Genomic DNA, 26,232 nt, shown 5'->3' with positions numbered 1-26,232 from the left:
AGATGCAAGAAAAACATTTAAACAGAATGTTTTATTGACTTAAAACTGACTTAAGTCAGCTGGGGATAATTATCTATATTTATATGTTAAGACATTTCACCTCATTGAAAAAAAAAAGATAAATGTTATATTAGAGATCTTTGACTTTCATGTGTTTGCTGCTCTGGGTTGAGAACATGTTCAGCTCTTCCCTGCAAGGTGTGTTTCAGTATTACAACTCATCAACAAAAGGTGTATGGCCCAGATTTCCACTTGCCGCCATTGACTTCCGGCCAGAAACAAACTTCTTTGCAGCCTTTAAACAAACAAAAAAAAGAAAAAAATTAACAGAGATAAGAGAATGCATTATACAGTAGACAAACTTATTTACCCCATTATTTCAAGAGCATATAGGACCAGGCATCCTGAGCCAGCAGCTCTGTACTAACCTCTTGTGAAGTTAATTATAGGAGAGGGCTGATGCATTATTTCAGTTTGGGACACTATAAGAAAATGAGCTTGTGTTGTGATGAATGTTCCCTCCTATTTGTGACTGAGCAAGTGTGGTGCTCCAGATCTGAGGGCAGCTGTTAAAAAGGGGTGGGGGTGGGGGTAGGGAGAACCTCACTGACATTGCAAAATAGGGCAGAGGCGGCCTCAGGCCGGGCAGTATTCTGCTGCTTCTGTATTATAATAGCAAATAGTTTGAGCCAGTAAAAATATACTGTTAACATAAAAGTCAAACTTTCTCCCACTGAGTTCCTTATGTCACTATTTCAAGACCAGAGGCTGGTCGTTTAGGTGTACTGCCACGAGTAGCAGCCCCCATGTTCTTTAAAGCCAGCTTTTTCATGGAGACGCAGTGCTAGAGGCAGCAGAGGCTGGGAATCACATGACGACCGTATACAAGAGGAAGAGAGCCATTTGGAAGAGTGTGAAAATGATGAACTTAGGGGCCAACTGAAATCGGGCCAAATAACCTGTTTCTTTTTTCTATCCCCACTGTCCCTACGTAAGGTAGAGCTGTTGGTGAGAAGATGGCTGAGACCTCTATCTACAATGCAAGAGGAGTTGACATTTTTAATATAGAAAGAACTGGGGAAAACCCACTGATTTTGGATTTATTCTGTAGTTCATATATTTGTTAGGTGCAATAGAGAATACAAAAAGGTATAAGACGTAGTTCTTGCCCTCAAAACAACTGAAATCTCCGAATAATATATGTTTAAAAAAAAAAACACCAATAGCAGGAGGAATGTCTTTGGCTGAGAAGATGAACGGAAATCCCAAGATGCTGGGGCGTGCAGGACTGGCACAACAGAGTTTATTTCTTGGGAGGAGAATCACATGAAAATCACATGAAATTGCCACTATTCAACTCTTCTTGACCTTTTGGAATTTGAAATGGTTTAATCTATTGGTACTTTAGCGGAATGAGGAAGCTACACACACTGAGCTGACAAGGAAGCCATCTGCAGATGTGTCGGGAATGAGCCCCTCCTACCACCGCACCAGCCAGGGAGGCACCAAACTTCAGGACAGGGACCTACACAGCCCAGGGGAGCTTATGCATTCCTTCTGAGATTGGATCACTAAGGTCAAATTATTTGATGTAGAATCAGAAGTTTTCATTCGCTCACGTTTACGACATCGGCGTCAGCTACGGAGTCTATCTGCTGAAGGACTGTGGCTGGCGGCGTGTACGATCCCGCACCCAGCGCCTGGGACCCGACTTCATCCAGGAACCCCTCAGAAGACTCCACTGACATTAGGTAGCCAGCTTTCAGCTTGTTCCTGTCCAGTAAAAGGTATGTAACTAAGGCAGAAGCAGTTTTATAAGAGCAAGACAATTTGAAAGTATGTTCTCAAACTCAAACCAAATAAAGTATGTTTTCAAACTCAAATATGTTTTGGTAAATACACAAATTAACAGCCCTGAAACCTTACAGGGCTAAAGGCCTCCATTCTGCCTTCAGTTCATCAGTTAGGTGATTATTTATTTAGAAAGCTGTCAATATGAGCTTATACTGGAATCCCAACAGACTGCCTTCCGATTTTAGACTAGAACTTAAGACTACCTTAATGTGAAGTTTTGATTAGTGAAGTAACAACTCTTGCCTCCAGTACTTTTCTGGTGATGATTTTAGGTATTTCTATTAAAGCAGAACACCTATGTGGGGTCTTAAACACTGTCCCCTTAGCAGAATACTGTGTGCTGATTCTCTTATCTACCTGCATCCCCCAGGCCCATTTCTACACTGAGATTTGTCTCAGTGAGGGTGGGGCGTGACAGAGAAGAAAGATGAGAAGGACAGTAGAGGTCTTACAGTCTTTGCAGCTTAAATACAGCACAAAGCATGAATCTAAATAAAAATCCAATTCATAATTCTCTCAGAAAGAAAATGGGTGTTCAATAAGGCTCTTGAGTAATTTAACTCTAAAATAAACTATCCTTGTTTGGCACTCTGTAGCAAGACTTGCATTTACACATAATCATAATTTAATGCAGCAATTTTACCATAGTGTCCGCTTAATTTAAAAAAGATTTTACCTCCTCCCCCCCGCCCCCAGAGAGGGAGGGTGGGGCAGAAGGAGAAGGAAAGAGAGAATCTTAAGCAGGTCCTACATCCAGCACGGAGCCCAATGCGGGGCTTGATCTCAGGACCCTGAGATCATGACCTGAGCTGAAACCAAGAGTTGGATGCTTAACCACTTGAGTCACCCTGGTTCCCCAAAGATTTTACCCCTTCACTCTAGGCAACAAACTGATGGCTACCAGAGAGGAGGCGGGTGGGGGGGATGGCTGAGTAAGTGATGGGGATTAAGGAGGGCACTTGCTATGATGAGCACTGGGTGATATATGGAAGTGTTGAATCACTGTATTGTATTCCTGAAACTAATATTACACTTCATGTTAAATAACTGGAATTTAAATAAAAATGTAAATTTTTTTTACCTACAGTAAACTTTACCAAGAGATTATTAGTTTGTCCCTTCACAAATGACACCTTACTTTGTTTCTTTCAGTACAGGAAGATTAATAAGAACCTTACAAGAAAAAGTATCAACTCCATCAAAATGGTAGAAAACAAACATTTCTCAATATTAATAACTGAAATTCTATTTTCTACACGTTGCCGTACCTTATAAAAACTGTGCTACACTTAAGGAAATATATTTTCTTTTTTTTTTAAGAAGCAGACTCATTCTTTTTTTTTTTTTTTTTTTAAAGATTTTATTTATTTATTTGACAGGCAGATATCACAGGTAGACAGAGAGGCAGGCAGAGAGAGAGGAAGGGAAGCAGGCTCCCTGCTGAGCAGAGAGCCCAATGCAGGGCTCAATCCCACGACCCTGAGATCATGACCTGAGCCGAAGGCAGAGGCTTTAACCCACTGAGCCTCCCAGGCGCCCCAAGGAAATATATTTTCTTAAATAAATTAGATTTGAAAGATTTTTCTTAAGTAAATCCAATGTTTCAATTTATTCTCATCATGTTTTGTTTGTGGTGCAATCACGCAGAACTGCATCCTATTAACCAATCCTTTGTTCCATGTACCTATTACTTAATAAACTGTACTGTACTGTTTAAGAGATGTAATTTTTAATGTGTTCAGTATAACAGAAGTAATAATGTTAATGGAACAATTTGAAATGACCGGGAAGTTGTTCCTTCCTGGGTCGTAATTTACCTGTCATACTTCCTTTGTGGGCAACACTAAACAATCATGAAGACAGTGTGAGTTTCAGGATTCACATTCTGAACTGTTCTAAATGGATGGAGTCAAATTTAAGTGTTTTAAAGTGCTGTATGAAAATGCAAGCTGATTTCCAGCTTGGTCCAAATTATGTCTCTTTTGTTAGAGAGACTGGGCAAACTACTGAATGAGAGATGTTGCTGGTACTCCCAGCGAAAACAGTGGGCATTTAAACACCACCAAGTATCAGACAGGTATTTCAATCTTTTAATCAGATAAAGTGATCTCCATGGGATACCTTCCAAGAACTCCAGTGGATGCGTGAAGCCATGGTTAGTAATGAACCCTATATATACAATGTTTTTGCTAACATACATACCTATAATTAATTTGTAAGTTAGGCATAGTAAGAGATTAACAACTAGTAATAAAATAGAACAATTGTCCCGCATTGGACTCCCTGCTCGGCGGGAAGCCTGCTTCTCCCTCTCCCACTCCCCCTGCTTGTGTTGCCTCTCACTGTCTCTCTCTGTCAAATAAATAAATAAAACCTTTAAAAAAAAAATAGAACAATTGCAACAATATGCTGTAATAAAAGTTATGTGTATATGGTCTACCTCTCTAATTTAAAAATAACTTATTGTCCCATACTCACCTTTCTTGTGATGATGTGAGATGATCAAATGCCTACGTGATGAGATGAAGTGCGGTGAGTGATGCAGTTGTGTTGTGACATAATGTTTGGCTACTAATGACCTTCTGACAGTTAAGTCAGAGGGAGGATCATCTGCTTTCAGACTATGGCTGACCCAGGTAACCGTGGAAAGCAAAACCACGGATGGTGGGGGGGGGGGTATTTTTTTCTGGTCTATCCTATCATTTAAGAGGTTTAAAAAAAATTGCCAATGGTTATGGCAGAATAGGCACTCTCATATTGGTGGTGTGATTATAAACTGGTACAACCTTTCTACACTGTGACTTTGGAATATAAAAATAAACATATAAACACTCACATATATTTGAACAGACTTTTGTGATAATATTTATTATAACTCTTGACTCAGCTGGGAATCTATACCAAGAAGATAATATGAAATACAAAAATGTTTTAAGACCAAAGATACCTTTTATAGTTTATATTTCCAACTATAGGAAATGTCCAACAAGTATATTTGGAAACACCAGTTAATACTGTTTATAACGTATTTTTAGTAATCTGAATAAATGGACACATCATTATAATGTTAAAAAAAGAGGAATCATTGGTACGGAGTCACAGGTCATTTTTGACTTTTTTATGTGTTTCTTATTTTCAAATTTCTACAATAAAAACATGTTATTAATGAGGATATAAGGGGGCACCTGGATGGCTAAGTGGGTTAAGCCTCTGCCTTCGGCATGGGTCGTGATCTCAGGGTCCAGCTCTCTGCTCAGCAGGGAGCCTGCTTTCCCCTCTCTTTCTGCCTGCCTCTCTGCCTACTTGTGATCTCTCTCTCTCTCAAATAAATAAAAAATATTAATTTAAAAAAAAGGATGTAAGTATATATAATAGTTAAAAATTATGTTTAAAATGCATAAAATGGTCAAGAAAATAGGCAAAACATTAACTGTATCTCTAGGTGACATGATGTGGGTGTTTCCCTTTTATTTATTTTTAGTGTATTTTTCTTTGTTTGTTTTTAAAGATTTTATTTGACAGAAATCACAAGTAGGCAGAGAGAGGAGGAAGCAGACTCCCTGCTAAGCAGAGAGAAAGGGAAGCAGGCTCCCCGCTGAGGATGTGGGGCTGGATCCCAGGACCCTGCGATGATGACGTAAGCCAAAGGCAGAGGCTTTGACCCACTGAGCCACCCAGGTGCCCCTTCCCTTTTCTTTTAAATACTTTTCTGTACCTTTCAATCCTTTTGGACATATGTCACAACAAAAAAAACACAACTCTCAAATAGTTGAAACACAAAACACAGTTAATACTGCAACTTACTTGGCAGCTTGGACATCTGCATTGGAAAGGTTTCCTTGGGCAATCGTTTTTACTTGGTTATAGGCAGCCTTGATAACCTAGGATAGACAAGAGAAAGCTGGTCATTTCTGATCAGTGCCAGAGACTCATGAAGTAATCAAATGCTCCTCTACAGAGGTAGAAAACGTAGACGTGGTAAAAAATGTAGACGTGGTAAGGTTGGTCCAGAGAAAGAGAACAGTGTCCAATTTGGGATTCTTGCCACTATGTGTTCCTTCTTCCAGTGTTCCATAAAGCAGCTGTTTGTATCTCGGTAATATCCCAAATAGCAAGCTTTGTCATCTATTTATGGTGGGCAGCAGAGCAAGGTTTATGGAGCGATAGCAAACTTTATTACTGAGTGACAGTACAAAGCTCCCGAAGAGGGAGGGAACCCCAGAGGGTTGCCTGGAGCCAAGCTTTTTCGAAAACTAGTGGCAGAGCACAGAGAATGCCAGGATGGTTTAGGAAAAGCCATTTCTAATGCCCTGTAAAGAATAAATAACTCTAAAATCACCTCAGACTCTCAAAGCATCATGGAATTAATACTGCTATCCCTTACTACTCACTAAGGAGAAAGCAGTAATTCACACACAGCTCATTTATAAAGCTTATCCCTGCCTGGGATGTCAGAGTCAAGAAGGAATCAAGTTCCAATGATGTGGGTGGGCATTTGGCAAATATTTGTTGGATGTATAAGTTCATAAAACCAGTCCATGATTTTCTCCATCCCAACCTTGGTACCATCCTGGGTCACTGACTTATCCCTATTCACCTAAATTCTGGGACCTTCTTTCCCTGCACAGCCACACCCGACTTGGATGTAACCTGAATTTGCCCTCTCTGTGAAATCCTTCATTCCACAACCCCTGGCCTGAGTCTTTAATCACACAATCCTTGTTCCACTTTATCAAGATCTTTAGTTCCTTGATTTGTCTCCTTTCAATCAAGTCCCCTGGCTTCAGTTCTCCGGCCGAGATCCACGAATCACTCCTTCAGTCACTCAAGCAGTGTGCCCCACTCCCTCGCCATCTGCCTATACTTCTGACCTGCCCACTTTGCAGACTTCCAACCCTGGATCAACCCTACGACCTGCCCCCTCCATTTTTCCATCAAAAATACTACCGAAGAGGGGCGCCTGGGTGGCTCAGTGGATTAGGCCGCTGCCTTCGGCTCAGGTCATGGTCTCGGGGTCCTGGGATCGAGCCCCGCATCGGGCTCTCTGCTCCACAGGGAGCCTGCTTCCTCCTCTCTCTCTGCCTGCCTCTCTGCCTACTTGTGATCTCTCTCTCTGTCAAATAAATAAATAAATAAATAATCTAAAAAAAAAAAAAAGTACTACCGAAGAAAAACTATGAAATGACGAACACATGACGATATGTGTACACTTACATGTGTCGTAAGTGTCGTACGTGACTACAGTAGGAATTTGTGGTCTCTCACCACCACGAGATACCCTGTTGATGCCCATTCTATGTGTATCTAGCCATTCATTTCTCCCAAATCTCGTCATTTCAACTCTCCTACCTTCTCTTACTCTCAAGACATGACAGCCTTCTCCCTCACTGCGATGCACTTCCCCATCTTGCCCCCAGCATCCTGTGTGTGCAAGACTAAAATGTCCATTTGTACTCTGCACTCCACCCGCTCAAAATTTTTCAGACCTGATTCATTTATAATTTCCTGTATTCTTTATCTGCTCCAATCTTTCCCTTCGGTATGAATTCTCTCCCAGCTTACTCTCTCAGTGTAAACTCTCCTCAAACTGCTACCCACATCCCCTGAAAAGATGAGTTCAACCTGCCAATGCCAACCTCACATTTCTTCCCATTCATTCCTTAACACTAAACATTTGAGCTCACTTCTAGCACTCGGGTGAAAACTGAAATACTACCACCAGTGATGTCCTGGTTTGCTATAACCACCAGGGCTCTCTGGTAACGAACTGGATGATAATCCAGAGTGGATCAAAACGGTGTTAACCATTCTCTCTTTCCTGGCCTCTTAAAAATACCAGTTTCTCTTCCTTTCTGGGCCATATTCCTTAGTCATTTGGTGGGACTCCCCAGGAATTCAAGCTGCAGTTTTCTCCTACAGTCTTTCACACACAACCCTGACTTCAACACAATCTCTACGTTGAGGACATATATCTTGGCCTTGGTGTCACCTGAGTTCTCAACGGACATGTCCCAAAGAGACAACTCAATGCCACCTGCCCAAACAGAACCAAAATACCTAGGAGACACTTCTTCCCTCTTTCCTGGAAGCATGAATAAACTTTTTTTTTTAATTTAATTTTTTTAAAAGATTTTATTTATTTATTTGATAGAGATCACAAGTAGGCAGAGAGGCAGGCGATGGGGTAGAAGCAGGCAGGGAAGCAGGTTCCCCACTGAGCAGACAGCCCGATGCAGGGCTCGATCCAAGGACCCTGGGACCATGACCCGAGCTAAAGGCAGAGGCTTTAACCACTGAGCCACCCAGGTGCCCCATGAATAAACATTTTTAAGTGGGTTATAGGCAGACACATGGTAATGATATTACACTATACAGAGCGCTGATCAGTCATGGCTTTCAAACACTCTCTATTTTTTTTACTAAAAACATGTTAATGGAGGAAAAACACTTGTTAGAGTTGGTGAGTTTGCAACTTACATCTCCAGCTGCAGCAGCCTGTGAGATGGTGTAAATCCCAAAGAGTCCAGAATCTGAGTAACTGGCGTTAAAAGCGGAAACCTGAAATATAATGAAATTTTACTGTATGTCATCTTACCAGGGAAAACAGGGCTCAATTTCCCAAATAGACAAAAACCTGGGACCTTCATGGTACAAGCAAAAGAGATGTATTACGATTTCATGTAACCAGTTCTGGCAAGGACTGCAGTGTTTTGGATGCAGGTTACTTCTTTCAAAACCATAATGGTTTTAACAATTTTCACTTAAATCTCTCTAAAACAGACCCCTTGCTTTGCTTTTTTGCTGGGTATTTTCTAACGTTCTTTGATGATTAAAGGTTAACGTAAACATTTATTTGTGAACAGTATTATCACAGCTGTAGGATGGCTGAGTGGTACAAACTGTGGTCTTTGGTATCAGACAAGCCTGCTGTGTTCTCTCTGCTATCGCTGGGGACCTCTTTTTTGCCAATTCACTTACACTTCTCCTACAGACTAAAGTCAAAGGGTTGGGGAAATGCTCAGTAGACGTTATCAGATACCCAAGGTAGTCACAAGTTCAGCCTCAGGACTGGGTACTGCTGTCTGCAGTCTGAGCAGAGTGTTAAGCTCCCTAAGGTGAAAACAAATGCTCAGTATCCTGTTTCCCAGTGTTTATGTGGACGCTTTACATAAAGATCACCTAGGCTGTTTTTAAAAATACAGACTTTCAAGTTCCTGTAACAGATTTACTCAATCAGATCCCCATAGATGCAATATGGAAAGCCGCATTTCAAAAATAATTCCAGGTGATTCTTATGCATGTTAAAGCTGGAGAACCACTGGCTTAGCCCATAGAAAGTATAAGAAGAAATGCTCTTTAATGATTTGAAGTTGAATTATAATTTTGAGACTATCCCATTCATACCTCACATTTCTGGCCAAATGCTAAAGTAGGAATTTCCATTAAATTACATCACTGATTAGAACTGAACTCCAGCCACCCAAAAGCATCATTAACATTCAGTGGTAAAGAGTAGCATGAAGAAAACAGTGGCATGAACAAGGAAAGAGGAAACATAGAGGGAATTTAAAAAGCAGCGGCTAAATTTAATATAGGACTAATTTAAGATAACGGTTTTCAAACTATGCTCCAGGGAACTCCAAGGTTCTACAGAGAAAATTCCAAGGCACTCAGTGTCAAGTAAACATTAAAAAATTTCTTTAAAAGTGAACATTTTTGTGTTCAGTATTGCAGCTGGGATGAAAAAGGTTGAACAAAGATGAAAAAGGTTCCTCTGCTTAAAAAAAAAAATTTTTTTTTTTTTTTTGAAAACCATCATTTAAGAGAGAAAAACCCTCTAAAAGCCTGAGATACAGGAGAACCATTTTAGATTTCTAAATCAACATGACCATATATAATGAAATTTGCTCACATCAAAAGACTGATTTCTGGCCTGCAACACACGGCATGCACCATACATCTGTTTTGTGAATGAGTAGCTTACAGGAAAATCATGTTGTCCTTAAAATAATGATCACTGCCCCTACTCCCTGCATTCCTTTACAATGAAACTTGTGATTCCTGCCTGTATGCTAATCTATAAATCTTTTGAGCTTTTACAAAATGTAAAAAGTAAATAATCCTGTAAAAACTGTTCATCCTCCAGAGCACTTTCTTCCCTGTGAAGACCATGTTCCCAGGAGCACCTGGGTGGCTCAGTGGGTTAAAGCCTCTGCCTTCGGCTCAGGTCATGATCTCATGGTCCTGGTATTGAGCCCCGAATCGGGCTCTCTGCTCAGCAGGGAGCCTGCTTCCACCTCTCTCTGCCTACTTGTGATCTCTTTCTCTGTCAAATACATAAATAAACTCCTTAAAAAACAACAAACAAACAAAGGGCATGTTTCCTGGGCAGCTGTCCTGACTTGGGCTCTAATAAAACTCTTTCCTACTTTCAGAGATTCTGTAAGTTTTGTTCATTTTGGATTGACAGTATTAAACAGAGAGGAATGAACAAAGGGGTTGACTTTATTTCTACTCTTCACTGTCAAATGGCCAAAGACTACTACTTGTGCCATGTACTGTTATAAAATCATGAACAATATTTAATCCCATAATGTAGTATATTTGTTGCCTTTTAAAGGCTTACCATTGGAGGTCATGTGGGGTATCACATTAGGCAAACGATGGTCACTCATTAAAACAGTCTGCTTGACAACATTTTTTATTCTTTTAAGTATCATTATTTTGAAAGCTTTAGCACTTTACTCTCTGTCATAAAAAGTGTGTTCTAGAGTAACACAGCTTTTCGTTACATCATTTTTCTTTTTCTTTTTAAAGATTTTATCTGAGAGCAAGCGCACACTTGCACAAGCAGGGGGAGCGGCAGGGAGAGGGAGGCGCAGGCTCCCCAGCGAGCAGGGAGCCTGATGCGGGGCTTGATCTCAGGACTCTGGTTATCCTGACCTGAGCCAAAGGCAGACACTGAACTGACTGAGCCACCCAGGTGCCCCTCATTTTTTTTTTTTAACTTAATCTCAAACCGGAGGGATAGGTCCGTAAACATTTCTCAGTGTACATGCTGTACATTCGGTTGGAAAACATGAAGAGCAATGAAATTCACAAAACAGCCACAAGAACGCAAGAGGAAAAAAGAAAATCCAGAAAAAAAGACTAATAAGAATCTAGGAAAATGTTTAATATCTAAAACTTTATTTAAAGGCCATTGAAGGATGAATTTCTGATTTTTTAGGCATTCCCCTCTTTCTATATTAGAATAACTGAAAAGACAGGAAGTTTTTTATTAGACCCTAAGGAACGAAACTCAAGCCTGGCTATCTCCAATTTTACGAAGATTTTCTTTGTGTTCACCTTAAATTTTAAAAGCAGATCAACAGGACTGCATCATACATACTGAGCCTTTACAAACAAAAGGACAGATGCTGACTATTCAGACTCACATCAAACGGCTGGTGAACTCCCTTGGCAACAGCCTGGTACAGAGAGCTGGTGGGATTGCTGCCCCTCTTGACATGTGGCCCGGCACCAAGAACATACTGGAGAACACTAAATGCATTTGCTTCCGCACTTCCTGTGGCAGCACTTTCGGCTACAAGAGCAGCATGAACAAGACTGTCTCCATTCTGCTCTCGGATTTCACCTGGTGCCACGGAAGGAGAGTGAGGAAGAAAGAGGTTTGGTCACCATTGGCTTTATTCTTCTGTATTTCTTTACGACACAGTATTAACCCAGTAAGATTACGGTTTTCTGTGGCCTGGTGCTCCCAGCATACCGTCTTGCTCTCCCCACAACACACACACAAACATGTTTAATACACAACACCGGAGCAATCTAATCCCTTCCTTCCACACGGAGTCTGTTTGGTGTAAGTAATCAGGCCTGTCCTCCTCCAATACACTACTGTGATGGGACACGTTCTTCTAATAAATCGGCCCTAAAAACAAAATGCTTACCTCCACGGTATTTGGCCTTCACACCAGGTAAACCAAGCCCACCCCTCATGTTGAGAAACTGTTCTGCAACCTGCTTTAGAACAGGGTGACTCACACCTATTTCAATAGAAACAAAACAGAGATAGAACCATAATTTTAAAAATACAAATTGTAAAACATGTTTTAAAAATATGCGATTATACAAGTCATTACAGAACCAGTAAAGAAAACAAAGAGTCCCCCACTGCCATGCTTCTCTCCCAGAGATTCCCTTTATAGTTCACTAATACACACTCATCTAGAACTTTTTTCTATACTTGTATTAATATCATCCTCATTTTTTTATTTTTAAAATGCTGTTATTTATATTGTTTCTAACTTGTCTTTCGTAATTTATATCTGAGTGTTCTAGAGCAAACATTTAATGGCTATAAAGAATTCCGTTACACGGATGTACTATCATTTACTTAATCAGTCCCTTCTTGATGGACATTAGCAGGTTTCCAATCATTGGCTATTAAAACAATACTGCACTGTGCATCAAAGAACACTTTTTTTTTTTTTTTTTGCTAAATTTAAAATCAATTAACATAGTGTATTATTACTTCCAGGAGTAGTTTAGTGATTCATGAGTTACACTTAACACCAAGTGTTCATTACATCATGTGCGTTCCTGAATGCCACCACCCAGTTACCCCATCCTCTTCCCCACTTCCCCTCCAGCAACCCTCAGTTTGTTTCCTACAGTTAAAGAGTCTCTTGTGGTTTGTCTCCCTCTCTGATTTTGTCTTTTCGTTTTCCTTCCCTTCCCCTATGTTCATCTGTTTTGTTTCTTAAATTCCACCTATGAGTGAAATAATTTGATAATTGCCCTTTTCTGATGGACTTATTTCACTTAGCATAATACCCTCTAATTTCACCCATATTGTTTCAAATGGCAAGATTTCAGTCTTTTTTGATGACTGAGTAGTATCCACTATATGTAATATATACCATGTCAAAGAACACTTTCAAGAGTGAAATGGACCTACAGACTGGGAAAAAAAAATGTTTGTAAATGATGTATCTGATGAGGATTTAGTATCCAAAGTACATAAAAAACTCTTACAACTCAAAAATAATAAAAAACCAACCCAATTGAAAAATGGGCAAAGGACGTGAACAGACATTTCTCCAAAGAAGATATACAAATGCCCAAAAAGCACGAAAAGATGTTCAATGTTATTAGTTCTTAGGGAGACACAAAGGGAATGAGGTACCACCTCACAGACGCTAGGATGGCCATCACCAAAAAGACAGATAATAGTAAGTGCTGGTGATGAAGTGGAGATACTAGAACCCTTGTGCGTCGGGCCGGGGGGGGATGTCAAATGCTTCAACTGCATCAGACAACAGTTACCACAGGTCCTGGCAATTTTACTTATGATATACCCTGAAGAAGGAACAGGTTAGAACAGGTGGTTCTAACTAAAACTTATATGTGACTGTTTTTATTTACAACAGCCAAAAGTTGAAAACAACTCAAATACCCAAGTGATGAACAGATGAACAAAAAGTGATCATGGAGTATTTTAGCCAGAAAAGGGAACGGAACACTGGCATGTGCTACAGTATGGATGGACTCCGAAAAGATGCCAAGTGAGAAGTCAGTTATAAAAGGCCATATACTGCAGAATTTCATTTATATAAAATGTTGGGAGAGTCAACTCTACAGAGACAGGAAGGAGATTGGTTGCCAGGGGAAAGGAGGAGGTGGAATAAGGAGTGACTATAATGAATACAGGGTTTTTGGGAGGGCTGATGAAAATGTTCTGAAATTAGATAGTGGTAATAGTTATAACACCCGCTGAATATAATAAAACTCATGGAACCGTATACTTTAAAAAGGTGGATTTTAGGGGCGCCTGGGTAGCTCAGTGGGTTAAGGCCTCTGCCTCCAGCTCAGGTCATGACCCCAGGGTCCTGGGATCGAGACCCACATCTGGCTCTCTGCTCAGCAGGGAGTCTGTTTCCTCCTCTCTCTCTGCCTGCTTCTCTGCCTACTTGTGATCTCCATCTGTCAAATAAATAAATAAAATCTTAAAAAAAAAAAAAAAGAGAGAGAGTGGATTTCATGGTATTTGAATTGCACCTCAATTATGTGGTTATTTACAAAACAAATGAACCAAAAAACAATACTGCAAATAATATCTTGGTGCAATTATTTTATAAACCTGACCAACTGTTTCTGTAAGTTAAATCCTTAAAAACAAAATTGTTGGGTCTAAATGTATCAATATTTAGAATTTTAATATATTTAAAGAGACCTCCAAAAATATACGAGTTTATATTCCAACCAACAATTTTTGGGAATGCTTAATTTCTCCATACCCTGGTTAATACTGGGTAGTGTCAATCTTTTAATTTTTGCCAATCTCATGGGTTAAAATTTTAACTATTAGGCAAGGCTATCTTTTCTAATAACTGCCTACACACATATACACACACATTTTCCCCATGAATTGTATGTTCGTGCCTTTACCTATTTTCAATTACATTATATTTCTTTAAAACAAAAAACTTGTAAAAGCTCTTTGCTTAGAGAAATTTGCCCTTTATCATAGATTTTTCAAATACTGTAATAAACTCAAAGCCTGTACTTTACATAGTTAAATGTTGGATTCTGCTTACTAAAACAAACAACCTACCAGTTAAGATCCTATCACACAGTGCCCGTCTGACATCCATAGAGGACTGAGTTATCAAATATGGTTCAATCCTGTGCTCACATAACTACAGCTTAAAAAGGCTACTCTTAAAGAAACAGACTGACATGCAAGTAATTCCCAACTTACCAAGTCCAATCAAAGCCATTCTCGCACTTGTGAAATGGTTCTGAACAAAATAATGCAACTGAGAAAATTAAGAATATTTTGTGAGGTTATGTTGATATAGATACAAAAAGCTGTAAAAAATTAAAACTGCAGGGCAACAGAAAATACTCAGGCTTAAAAGCTACTGTAGTGAGTTACAGACTATCTAGTGCTGAATTATACTGCTTTTATTTTTTAAACTATTGATTAAAAGAACTAGAACTTAATGTGGTAATGGTTACATGACGGTGAATACAGTGAAAACTACTGAACTGTGTGCTGTACTTTTTTTTTTTTTTTTAAAGATTTTCTTTATTTTACAGAGAGAGAGAGAGAGAGAGAATGCCCATGAGTTGGGGGAGGGAGAGAGAGAATCTCAAGAGGGGTCCATGTCTAGTGTGGAACTTGACATGAGGTTCGATCTAATGACCCTGAGATCATGACTTGAGCTGAAACCAAGAGTCAGACACTTAACCGACTGAGCCACCCAGATGCCCCTGAATTGTACACTTTATGTAGGTGAACCGTATGACATGTGAATTGTATCTCAGGAAAGCTGTACTGGGGGGAAAAAAAAAAAAAGGATTAAAAAACGACCTAAAGAGGCACCTGGGTGGCTCAGTGGGTAAGCCTCTGCCTTTGACTCAGGTCATGATCTCATGGTCCTGGTATCGAGTCCCGCATCAGGCTCTCTGCTCAGCAGGGAGCCTGCTTCCCCCTCTTTCTCTGCCTGCCTCTCTGCCCTACTTGTGATCTCTATTTTTGTCAAATAAATAAATAAAATAATAAAAAACAAACAAACAAAAGGCCTGAAAAAAATTGGAGCACATACTAGCCTGAATTTGAAAAAAATGGGACTAAGCTTCTGACTTTTATTATGTGATTTTAGCAGACGTGTAGCAGATTTCGTTCGTCTTTATACAGATTAAAAAAAAATACTATTGGGCGCCTGGGTGGCTCAGTGGGTTAGAGCCTCTGCCTTCGGCTCAGGTCATGATCCCAGAGTCCTGGGATCGAGCCCCGAGTCAGGCTCTCTGCTCCCCGGGGAGCCTGCTTCCTCCTCTTTCTCTCTGCCTGCCTCTCTGCCTACTTGTGATCTCTGTCTGTCAAATAAATAAATAAAATCTTTAAAAAAAAAATACTATTAACATTAACAAAAATTATTGGGATGCCTGGGTGGCTCAGTTGGTTAAGTGGCTGCCTTTGGCTCAGGTCATGATCCCAGCGTCCTGGGATCGAGTCCCACATCGGGCTCCTTGCTCGGCAGGGAGCCTGCTTCGCCCTCTGACTCTGCCTGCAACTCTGTCTGCCTGTGCGCTCTCTCTCTCTCTCTCTAATAAATAAATAAAATCTTTAAAAAAAAAAAATTATTAACATTTTATAGTGGGCCTAAAACCTATCCTCAACAGGAGGACTGTTGCTCCCAAGGAGTGAAAATTGGCCCTCGGGGGCAAGAAAAACATTTTACTCCTTTTATTTATAAAATAAATATATATACATATATATGTGTAAACAGACAAACAGTGTGTCTGACATTAAAAATTCACTCTGAGCCAGAGTAGAAAAAATCAGCTGAAAAGGTTCCTAGGGAATGGGTCATAATGTTGAGAATCATTAGGCTAAGGTAATGTGACTGAATCAAGTTACCAGAATTTGTGCCCCAAAGCGAATGATGCCTACATCTCTTGAGTCAGTGTGGAATCCCATTTTTTTCCCCTACTGAATGCTGCCATCACTCGAAGTATTCTAGCACCAATTTCTTTAGAATTTCCCTTAGACCAAGGACATGCTTAAAAATGCTAAAAACTTTGAGGTAACCATGGTTAATATCTTAGTATCTTTGCAGGATAGATACACACACACCTTATTTTCTAAAAATTGAGACCCTGTGGTATATCCTATTCATAAATTATGTTTTCTATCCTGAAAATATGCTACGGAATTTTTCCCTGTCAGTATTTTTGAATGGCTGAATAGTATTCCATTCCACAGATACTTAATAAGTTATTTAACTAGTCCCCTGAAGTTGGATATTTAATTTGTGTCTAATTTTTAAGAATTAAAAGCAATGCTACAGTAGACATCCTTGTGGACAAATATTTTGCTATGTATGCTCTTTAGCTACCTCGATAATGTATCTTCACATCGGTGATTTTGATGTCTGAAAAATTTCAAAACTCACAAGAGGCCAGTCTTAAAAAAATGTTCACTGTATAGGTTGAATGATATCAGTTATAATTTGTTAAAAGTGCCATATGAATGGTAGGCATTGAACTGTTGACTGATAAAGTGAAGAGTTTTCTAACCAGGAATAAAAGTGTAAAGGGAGAGGATATACAGTTCATTTTCTCTAGTGGGTAACCAGAAATGAAATGAGAATAAAACCTTAACTTCTGAATCATAGACACTTTGCAAGTATTGATAATTTCCAATTATTCTTTTAATGTTTTTTGATAAAACTTTTTTTTGCAGGATGGTAGTAGTAGGAAATTAAGATTATATACACGCACCTATACTTGTAGGAGATACACTTTGACAATGAATGTTTCACATTTTGGATGTGAAGTTTTACGTTACATATATGGCTATGACATATATGTAAAAAAGTAAGCAAAGCAAAGTAAGGCCAGGTGCTGAAGGAGGCCAGTAAGCTAGTGAGCAGCCTGACGACGGATGGGGAGGTGACGTGGGTTCATTCCTACCTGCATACTGAGGTGCTAAAGGAAGACTTTTGGTCAAAAGATGATGAAATTGAAAACGTAAATACTGTTTTAAAAAGATAAATATACACAGAAAAAGGTTGAGAAGAAAACATGCCCAGGCATTAACATTCAGTGCCTCTAGGTATGTGAGATTCTTTTTCTTTGGCTTGCCCTCGTTTTCTGAAATGAACATGTCCCTTTTGTGAGAAAAACTTCTTTTAGTTAAAAGCTGTAAAAGTTGTTCAGATAGATTTCAGTTAAAAAGGCAAGCTGATGGAAAAAGAAAAATAAAAAGCCACCAGGCAAATTTTTTAAATTTGAAGATAAAAATAAAAATTAACAAACAAACCTAAAATGGCAAATGAATGTTCATTTAATGTGAAAAAAGCACATTTTAAAATGTAGTATGCTTTTATCAGTACCTCATCTGGTGTCACTTTTCCAATCCTATAATCAGGACAATACAGGGAATTGGCCAAGGCATTTTTGTAAGCTGCAGCGTGCAGATTTTCAAGGACATCTGTAAAATAAGAAAAGAACTTTTTGTGGAAACGTAATTCAAATAAGACAATGTTTTTTGAACCTAGAAAGCAACTAGACTATACACTTTTGGTCACCTTATGGCATTCAAGTGTCATGAGAGCTTGAAATTTAAAAGTCGGCCCGCTGAGTGTGCTGAGAAAAGTAAAATTATGTAACAGCAGCTTCTACATACCAGGGCTGGCCTGACCACTTCTCTAACTTGAATCGACCTGATATCATCTGGAAAGTATAATGGCCTAGGTTTCAAGTCTGAACCCAGTTACAGTTCTGCCACCGATGTACCATGTGACCTTGGGAAAGTCATTTACCTCGAAGTTCCTCCAACGGTCTCTAAGTCATGAGGAGGTGTCAGGTTAAGAAGATAGATGGAAGTGCCAGGGATCAGTCCTATCGCTAGCTTGCGGGGGTCAGAGTGTACTCCTCGCTGGAGCATGGACACTGTCCCTACTTCCCGCTTCGGTCAGTGCCTTTGCTCATTCCTGGGGCAACCTCCCTGCGCCACAACTGTTAGGTGCTGGAAATACAGAGACGAGTAAGACAAAATCAATGCCTGCCCTCAAAATGTTGAGAGGGAAAATGGTGAAATTAGGCATGATGGGTGTGATGTCAGCACTAGAGCAAAAGAGCCGCAGGGGTGCAAGGGAAGGGCGGTGGGAATTGGCAAGAAGTAACCGAAGTAAAATCTGGAATGAGTCTTACAGAACGGGTAGGTGGTTATTAGGGGAGTGATTAGGGAGTGGCCTTTCAGGCAGAGAAAACAGACAAAGGCATAAAGAATGACAATGGATTCTGCGGGAAATTGCAGCTGGGAAGGGAAAAAGGTAGAGCAGAGGCAAGAGAGATGGGCGGGGGCCAGACTGTGGAAGTTAACATCATGCTAAGTTGAAGAGTTTGAACTTTATCCCACAGACAATAAGAAGCTTTTAAAGGATTTTCATGTCAGAAGCACTGCTGTAACGGCAATGCGGTAGATGGACTGAAGATGAGAACTTGGGGGCAGAGAGCAGGCAGGAGATGGCAGTAAGTATCCAGGCAGAAAGTCTGAGGGCTGGAGCCTCATTGCTAACAGCAGGGAAGAAGCCACTATTGACACATAAGCCATCTTTTCTACAATTCTGTATTTCCTTGGTGCATGTCCGGAGAAAGGAAGATCATACTCCCTTGTAAAACAAAGTATCACCATGAAATATTATTAGCTAGCATCAACCAAGCTCTCATTTTGCTCCAGACACTTGACAGGCTTGCACTCTTGAGTGAGGCCCATCCCATGCAGGGTCCCTGCAGATGGTCACCTGTTTACACCCGAGTGGCCCACCTGCAAACCTCGGCTCCTACTGAAGTTGTAGGACTTCTAAGAGCCAGGGGTGCTTATTTACTAACTTGTTTTGCTAGGCACACTTGTCAAGATTTTATATTTAACATTATATAAACTCAGAATGTGAACACCAAGAAAGGTCTTGTTTTTTTAAAAAATTAGAGTGTTTGCTTTGGAAAGATCCAGTAAAGGTAAGTGGCTAAACAGTAATACCAGCAGCAACCATGAACTGTTGCTGGGTTTGGTATCAACAAACTGTTGAAAAAACACCGTATTCCAAATTCTGAAACAGGGATTCTATAATTAACTTACATCCTCTCAAAGATGAAAAGCAATCAACATGAATGTTTAGAAACACTAGAATTACATAGTTAAGAAACTAGACCGGTTTTTGGAAAAGGCAGTCTTAAACGTAAACAGAGAAAATTTCAATGGCAATTTCTTCCCTCTACAAATTGATCTTCTCAAAAACCCAATTATCATTTTTTTAAAAACAAGATTTCATTTATATTTAAGGGAGAAATAACACAAATTGTACATAAACTTCCAGAAAACAGATGAGGAAGGAATACTTCTCAGCTTGTTTTCTGAAGCCAGCTAACCCTAATACCAAAGCCTGACAATGATGTTATAAAAATATAAAACTACAGGGGTGCCTGGGTAGCTCAGTGGGTTAAGCCTCTGCCTTCGACTTAAGTCATGATCTCAGGGTCCTGGGATGGAGCCCCGCATCAGGCTCTCTGCTCAGAAGGGAGCCTGCTTCGCCCTCTCTCTCTGCCTGCCTCTCTGCCTGCTTGTTATCTCCCTCTCTCTGTCAAATAAATAAATAAAGAAAGAAAGAAAGAAAAAAACAAGATTTCATTTATTTATTTGGCAGAGAGAGAGAGTGAGAGAGCATGTGTACAAGTAGGGGAAGCAGCAGAGGGAGAGGGAGAAGCACTCTCCCTGCTGAGCAGGAAGCTCCATGTGGGGCGCGACCCGAGGACCCCAGGATCATGACCCAAGCCGAAGGCAGACGTGCAACCGACTGAGCCACCCAGGTGCCCCCCAAAAACCCAGTATCTTAGAAGCAACCGAACAGGATCTGAAAATGTACTTACGAGCCTGTGGATTCTGAAAAGCTACAGCTTTGTCAGTCCTTAGCTGAGACTGAAGGGCAGCCACTTCCCAACGACGAAATTCTGGTGATGTGGTGACATTGAGCAGGAACTCCATTAGAATATCACTACAGAAGACATCAGGATGAGAGCTTCGGGTCAAAAATGTAAAACCAATGTCCATGCTATGTAAATGTAATGTTCTCAGTATTAAGTTTTAGGCCTTGTGGTAAGCACAATGTTCTATGTTTCCAAGCAAGAACCCAAAACCAAAGTCAGAGGACATAAGGCAACATTAAAAGAGACGACACCTGAGCAGCTACGTGTTTTTTTAAAAGCAGGTGTCCTCAACCCATGCAGGTACTTACACGTGGTCCCGCAGGCATTCCACAGTGTAGGCCATGCTCTCCCTGGTTGAAGTCACACTGCATCAGAAACAAATTACAGTGAATTATCTAAATCAGAATAAGCTTTCCTTACATCTCTGTTAACTCAACCAATTCCTTTGGAAAAATTATTCTGAAGTATAAAAATACACATATGCATCGACTAAAATATACAATATTTAAGAACTATTTTAAGGAAGGCAATCTTGACATGTTACACGTGGATGCACCTTGAAGACATTATGCTAAGTGAAATAGGTCAGTCTTGGAAGAACAAATAAATCCACTTTCAGGACGAACCTAGAGAAGTGAAAATCATAAAACGTAGAATGGTCACTGTAGGGGGTTGCAGGAAGAGAGTGGGGAGTATCTGTTTAATAGCTAGAGTTTCAGTTGGGGAACATAAAAAACATTGTGGAGATGGATGGTAGTGATGGTTTCTTTTTTAAAATTTTTAAAAGATTTTATTAATTTATTTGACAAGACAGGGATCACAGGTGGGCAGAGAGGTGGGTAGACAGAGAGGAAGGGAAGAAGGCTCCCTGCTGAGCAGAGAGCCTGATGTGGGGTTTGATCCCAGGACCCTAGGATCACGACCTGAGCCAAAAGCAGCTGCTTAACCAACTGAGCCTCCCAGACACTGCCCCCTCCCCGCTTTTTTAAAAGTTAGCACTACATATTATTATTTATTTTTTAAAACTCGTACCTTAAAAAACATCTTGTTTTTCCACAAAACATTTAACTGGAATAATCTAGTTCATCCCTTAACTGCTGTGTACTAGTCTCATCACATCACTAGATCACACTTTACTTATCCCATTTCCCTGAAGACGGCATTTAAATTATTTCCAGGTTTTACAAAATAAACAGTATCTTTGCCCAGGTGGATTAAAAACTTAATTGCAACATATGCTCCTTTTCAATACGACTAGATATTCCTTGATTCTTTTCTACGTAGTTGTATCAATTTATTCCACTAATGTAGAAAAGATTCTCCCTTTTAACACCGTCAACACGATATATAAGTCTGACAGGTAATGGCATCACATTGTGATTCCAAGTAAAGATCAGTGTTTCTGGCTTCTGCCTCTGGGAATAGACTGTTCCTATCCTTTGTCCATCCATTTCCTATTTGCTTGTCTTCTAATTTGTAGTTCTTTATATTTTCCAAATAATCTTCTCCATGTTATGTACGTTGCAAAACTTACTGCCAGTTACTTGAATTTTCACTTTAAGGCATAAAGATGTTTTACATTTTGATATAGTTAAATTCAGTAGCCTTCTTCTCCTTTTTCTTCTTTTTTTAAAGATTGTATTTATTTATTTGATAGACAGAGATCACAAAGAGGCAAAGAGGCAGGCAGAGAGAGAGGAAGGGAAGCAGTTCCCTTATAATCGAATATCTTCCGGTGTTTCCACTATTCATTTACTGTTACTTATTTTTAACAAACCTTAATTTACCACCAACTGCTTCGATTCCACGGGTTATCTTGAAAGACGAAGCTCCTTTAGTAGTCTGGAAAAAGAAAGAACAATTGTATTTTTAGGAATTTCTTAATGCCATGTTGGCAAACATCACACTACATCGCAATCTATTGTCTGTCATTAGCTTCAAAAAGAACTTTACCTACACAGTGGATCCTTTTTAGTTTAAGTGTTATAAAACAAAAACAAAACACACAATAGCTTTTCTTTTCTGTGGGATCGAGATACCGAAGCATTCCTGAACAGAGTGAGACAGTAAAGATGCTTACCAAACTGGATGCAAGACGAAGCAGATGAGAGGTTCCTAAGTTGCTGGAGTCCTCATATCTGCTGCCGGCTTTAATGAACAAACCGATTCGTGATGCAGGAGCATAGTTTTCCAGAGAAGCAATCACTAAGCCATTGGGCAATTTGGTAAACTATATTTAAAATAAAGTGAGATGTGATCAACGCTTTTATATTACCAAAGACAGACAGGCCGTATGTGGGTTCCAGTGAGCCACTCTGTGGGACTGACCTCAAGGTCCTGAGGCTGTGAAGGCACTCCTGCAGGGGCGGCCGCGGCTGTCACTTTGGGAGCAACTTTCAGGGAGTAAAATCTCTAAACACAAAAAAGACAGGTTACACACATTTCTCTCAAGAAAAGTGTCTTGTGGGGCGCCTGGGTGGCTCAGTGGGTTAAAGCCCCGGCCTTCGGCTCGGGTCATGATCCCGGGGTCCTGGGATCGAGTCCCGCATAGGGCTCTTTGCTCAGCAGGGAGGCTGCTTCCTCCTCTCTCTGCCTGCTTCTCTGCCCACTTGTAATCTCTGTCTGTCAAATAAATAAACTAAAAAAAAAAAAAAAAAGTGTCTTGTATTCTGATGTGCCCAAGCAACAGAAGGTGTTCAGTGATAAAATAACTTCATGGGACTGGGAGGATTTACCTAACTTATTTCCCAGCCACACTTAAATCTCTATTTATTTGTGATTTGTAGAGCCTGAAGAAATACCTAACCCTACATGTTCATTGTTTTAGAATGGAAAAAAACCACTATATTTTCTTTTCCCTGTTAACTATCTTATTAAAGCTTCAGATGGTTCTTTCTGGCTCCAAAATGCTTAGGAATTTTTTGAAAAAATCGTAGGACTATCACATCCATACCCTTTCATAGATTTTACCAGTACTATTTTCCTTATCTGCCCAGAGTCTCATTTTAGTTTACTTCCCAAGTGAAATGACCTCATCTTTATGATCATTTTAGTAACCTTTAAAAAAAGACAAAGTATACCAAGGAAAATTCCTCTCAGACCCCAATATTTCGCACAGTATCTTCACTCTCTTGGGTGCTAGAGTAAGATCACACAACCAAGGGTTTTATTTCTCTGACTAATACACATGTATATCACCCTGAGATTAACAACAGCTTCAGCTACAGCAGATTCTCAGTTCATTACATGCAGCCACTGAAAAACGTAAAAGTGTCCTCTTCAATGCTGGAAAATGGACCCAAAATGCCTAACTTTATTGTTTTTTGGGTAAATGATATATAATGCTATAGAATTCACTCTAAGGTTCATGAGATTATTAGAAGAGATGTTACCCCCGAATCAAACGAACGTGCTGCTGGAGTTCTGGAGGACTCCCACCAGAGGCTGCGATGCCCCTGCTCCGTGGAGTCCTAAAGAGCTGTTTGTAATATAGTCACCATCAGTGCTGCACTGAGTTGGTCCCCAGTTTTCACTTGCTATTAGTACCTTTTAGTTACAATCAGCTTTGTTTTACCATCCGTTTCATTTGCTGGGTGTGGTATACTTAACGCTAGTGGTGATTTTACCTTTTGAATCTCTAAAAAGTAAAATTTAAGACATGTGAGCACAGCTGTTCAAATATGAATCATCTACAGTTCCATTGCCAAGGCTGAGGTGTTTCACCTCATTGTACCGCCTGTAATTTGTCCCGTTCCAGTCAGCTGCAAAGATTTATCCTTGTAATCGTCAATTACTGGGTAACTTTTTTTTCTTTTTTTAAGATTTTATTTATTTACTTGACAGAGAGTGAGAGAGCACAAGCAGGGGGAGCAGCAGGCAGAAGGAGAGGGAGAAGCAGGCTCCCTCTCTGATGTGGAGCTCAATCCCAGGACCCCAGGATCATGACCTGAGCTGAAGGCAGATGCTAAATCGCCAGAGCCACTCAGGTGCCCCAACTGGGTAACTTTAATAATAAAAAATATATAATAAATTTATCTGTTTGTAAAATAAGTGATATAATTAGAAACATTCAGTGCTTTCAAGTTTACTGCAATTTGTTTACATTGGTCCTCTCCAACTGTTACCTTTGAGTTCTTTTATCTACTGGGAAGTTGGGATGGATGGAATGGAGGAGATCTGGGGTCACTCTAGGCTGCTCTCAGCATTGTTCATCACTGCTTTGTCAAGGTGTGCCAATAAGGGTAATTTAGGCTAAAATTAAATTACCACCATTTGCAAAAATCCACAGTATATCTATTTCAACATTAAGCAGAGGGTAACTCCATTCCCTGCACCTCTGTCTAGCAGGTTACTGGTTACCCGGTAACCCAGATTATTTTAGCATTTTGGGCTATTTTTTTTTCCTAAGATTTTATTTGTTTATTTGACAGACAGAGATCACAAGTAGGCAGAGAGGCAGGCCGAGAGACAGGGGGAAGCAGGCTCCCTGCTTAGCCGAGAACCGGATGTGGGGCTTGATCCCAGAACCCTGGGATCATGACCTGAGCTGAATCTGAAGGCAGAGGCTTAACCCACTGAGCCACGCTGGCGCCCCAGGCTACGTAATTTTTTGCTGTGGAGAGGGATATGCTTGTGCACTGCAAGATATTTAGCAGCATTTCTGGACTCTAGAGGCCAGCTGCACTCCCTTACGGTTGTTCCAACCAAAAATGTACTCAGATATTGCCAACTGTCCCCTGGGGCAAACGGGCCCAGCTGAGATTCTTAAAAGTGCTTCTCACCTCCCCTCTTGGTAACCATCCCTCCACTGTGGTAGCACCCTGACATCTGAGGAGTTTGCCCCAAGGAACAACTATGTTTTGCTTGGGCTTGGTGGAGTCGTCTTAAGCAGCTCCCAAGGGCCGACCAAGAGGCCCTCAGAGAATTCTCTAACAAGATGTCAAGAAGAACACGTTATCCTGTCAGGACACCATAAGAGATCTAGAATAGTGACAAGCACTACACAGGCATTAACTCATTTCTTCCTTAAGATTTTACTCATAAGCCCCCTTAACCGTCAGGAAAACCGATGTTCCATGATACACTAAGCAGCAGAGGCCAGAGCTGACAGGGCGAGGGTGGAGGGCTAGGTCTACGCCGGCCCCTGGCCCCCAGAGCTCACGGTTTCCACCTCGGGCACGCAAGTGCAGCAGTGACCTTCAGAGGTTTCGCCACCGACTCGCTTCACCGCCGCTCTCAAGCCCTTTCCCTATTCTCTTCAGGTTTTCCGGCGTTAGGTCTCTTTTGCTCGTAGCACGACCCGGGCCTCCAATGCCCGACCCACCCGGCTTGCAGACCACTTGGCCCGCAGACTCCGTCTGAAGGGCAGACGGAAGCCCAAGGCCCCGGAGCTCCAAACCAAGCACCTCCGGTCCGTATCACCTTGTTGAGAAACTGCTCCCCAACCTTGCCCCGTGCCCGCCGGCTATGCTCACCGAGAGGGACCCGGCTCTGCTTAGTAGCTTCATGGCTCAAGCTCGCTCTGATCCACGGTCACGGCCGGCTGGAAGCAAAGCAAGATGGTGGCGGACGAGAGGCGTTTCCCAGCTCCCCCCGCGCGCTCTTTCCCACGCCGGCGCCGGGAAGAGGACTCTCTAGGCGGACCGCGCTCTACTGCTCCCTGGAGGCGGTCGGGCCAGTCCAATTCCTCCAATTCGCAGTATAGGCCGACGCAACGTTCTGTACGGAAATACTTAGAAGATTACTTATTTTGCCACTTTTTGAATTCTCGTCCTGGCGCGGATATCCTGTATCCTGCACTCTGTAATCCTGCTCTACGTCTAGGACAGCCCATCACACCCCCCAGCCCGCCACTTTGGAGTCTCCCGATCGGATTGTCCC

General features: G+C 40.8%; 1 protein-coding gene across 1 annotated transcript; it reads right to left on the bottom strand.

Moving 5' to 3' along the window:
- Positions 1 to 3: 3 nt before the first annotated feature.
- LOC123933378 (cytochrome b-c1 complex subunit 2, mitochondrial) lies at positions 4 to 25,980 on the bottom strand. Its single transcript, XM_045992455.1, has 14 exons — positions 25,827 to 25,980; positions 22,681 to 22,764; positions 22,433 to 22,582; positions 22,130 to 22,194; positions 20,661 to 20,717; positions 20,296 to 20,420; positions 17,760 to 17,857; positions 14,618 to 14,675; positions 11,805 to 11,900; positions 11,292 to 11,491; positions 8,332 to 8,412; positions 5,659 to 5,735; positions 1,620 to 1,773; positions 4 to 295 (listed from the first exon to the last, which is right to left on the bottom strand). The coding sequence occupies exons 1-14, from the start codon at positions 25,857 to 25,859 to the stop codon at positions 212 to 214; spliced, it is 1,362 nt and encodes a 453-aa protein (XP_045848411.1). The 5' UTR covers positions 25,860 to 25,980; the 3' UTR covers positions 4 to 211.
- Between the last annotated feature and the right edge of the window lie 252 nt (positions 25,981 to 26,232).

Source organism: Meles meles, chromosome 21 (assembly GCF_922984935.1).
Source record: "Meles meles chromosome 21, mMelMel3.1 paternal haplotype, whole genome shotgun sequence".
Taxonomy (NCBI): Eukaryota; Metazoa; Chordata; class Mammalia; order Carnivora; family Mustelidae; genus Meles; species Meles meles.
The sequence above is the reverse complement of the archived record's forward strand: the minus strand, read 5'-3'. Positions and strand labels throughout refer to the sequence as shown.

What these genes read in the sequence shown, in the direction of transcription:
- LOC123933378 (XM_045992455.1), bottom strand. Translation starts at nt 25,859, where the DNA reads ATGAAGCTACTAAGCAGAGCCGGGTCCCTCTCG. An exon ending in GAATGCCTGCGGGACCACGT is followed by an intron (nt 20,421 to 20,660) that starts GTAAGTACCTGC and finishes TGTCTTCTGTAG; the next exon opens with TGATATTCTAATGGAGTTCC. An exon ending in GAAGGCCAAATACCGTGGAG is followed by an intron (nt 11,492 to 11,804) that starts GTAAGCATTTTG and finishes CCGTGGCACCAG; the next exon opens with GTGAAATCCGAGAGCAGAAT.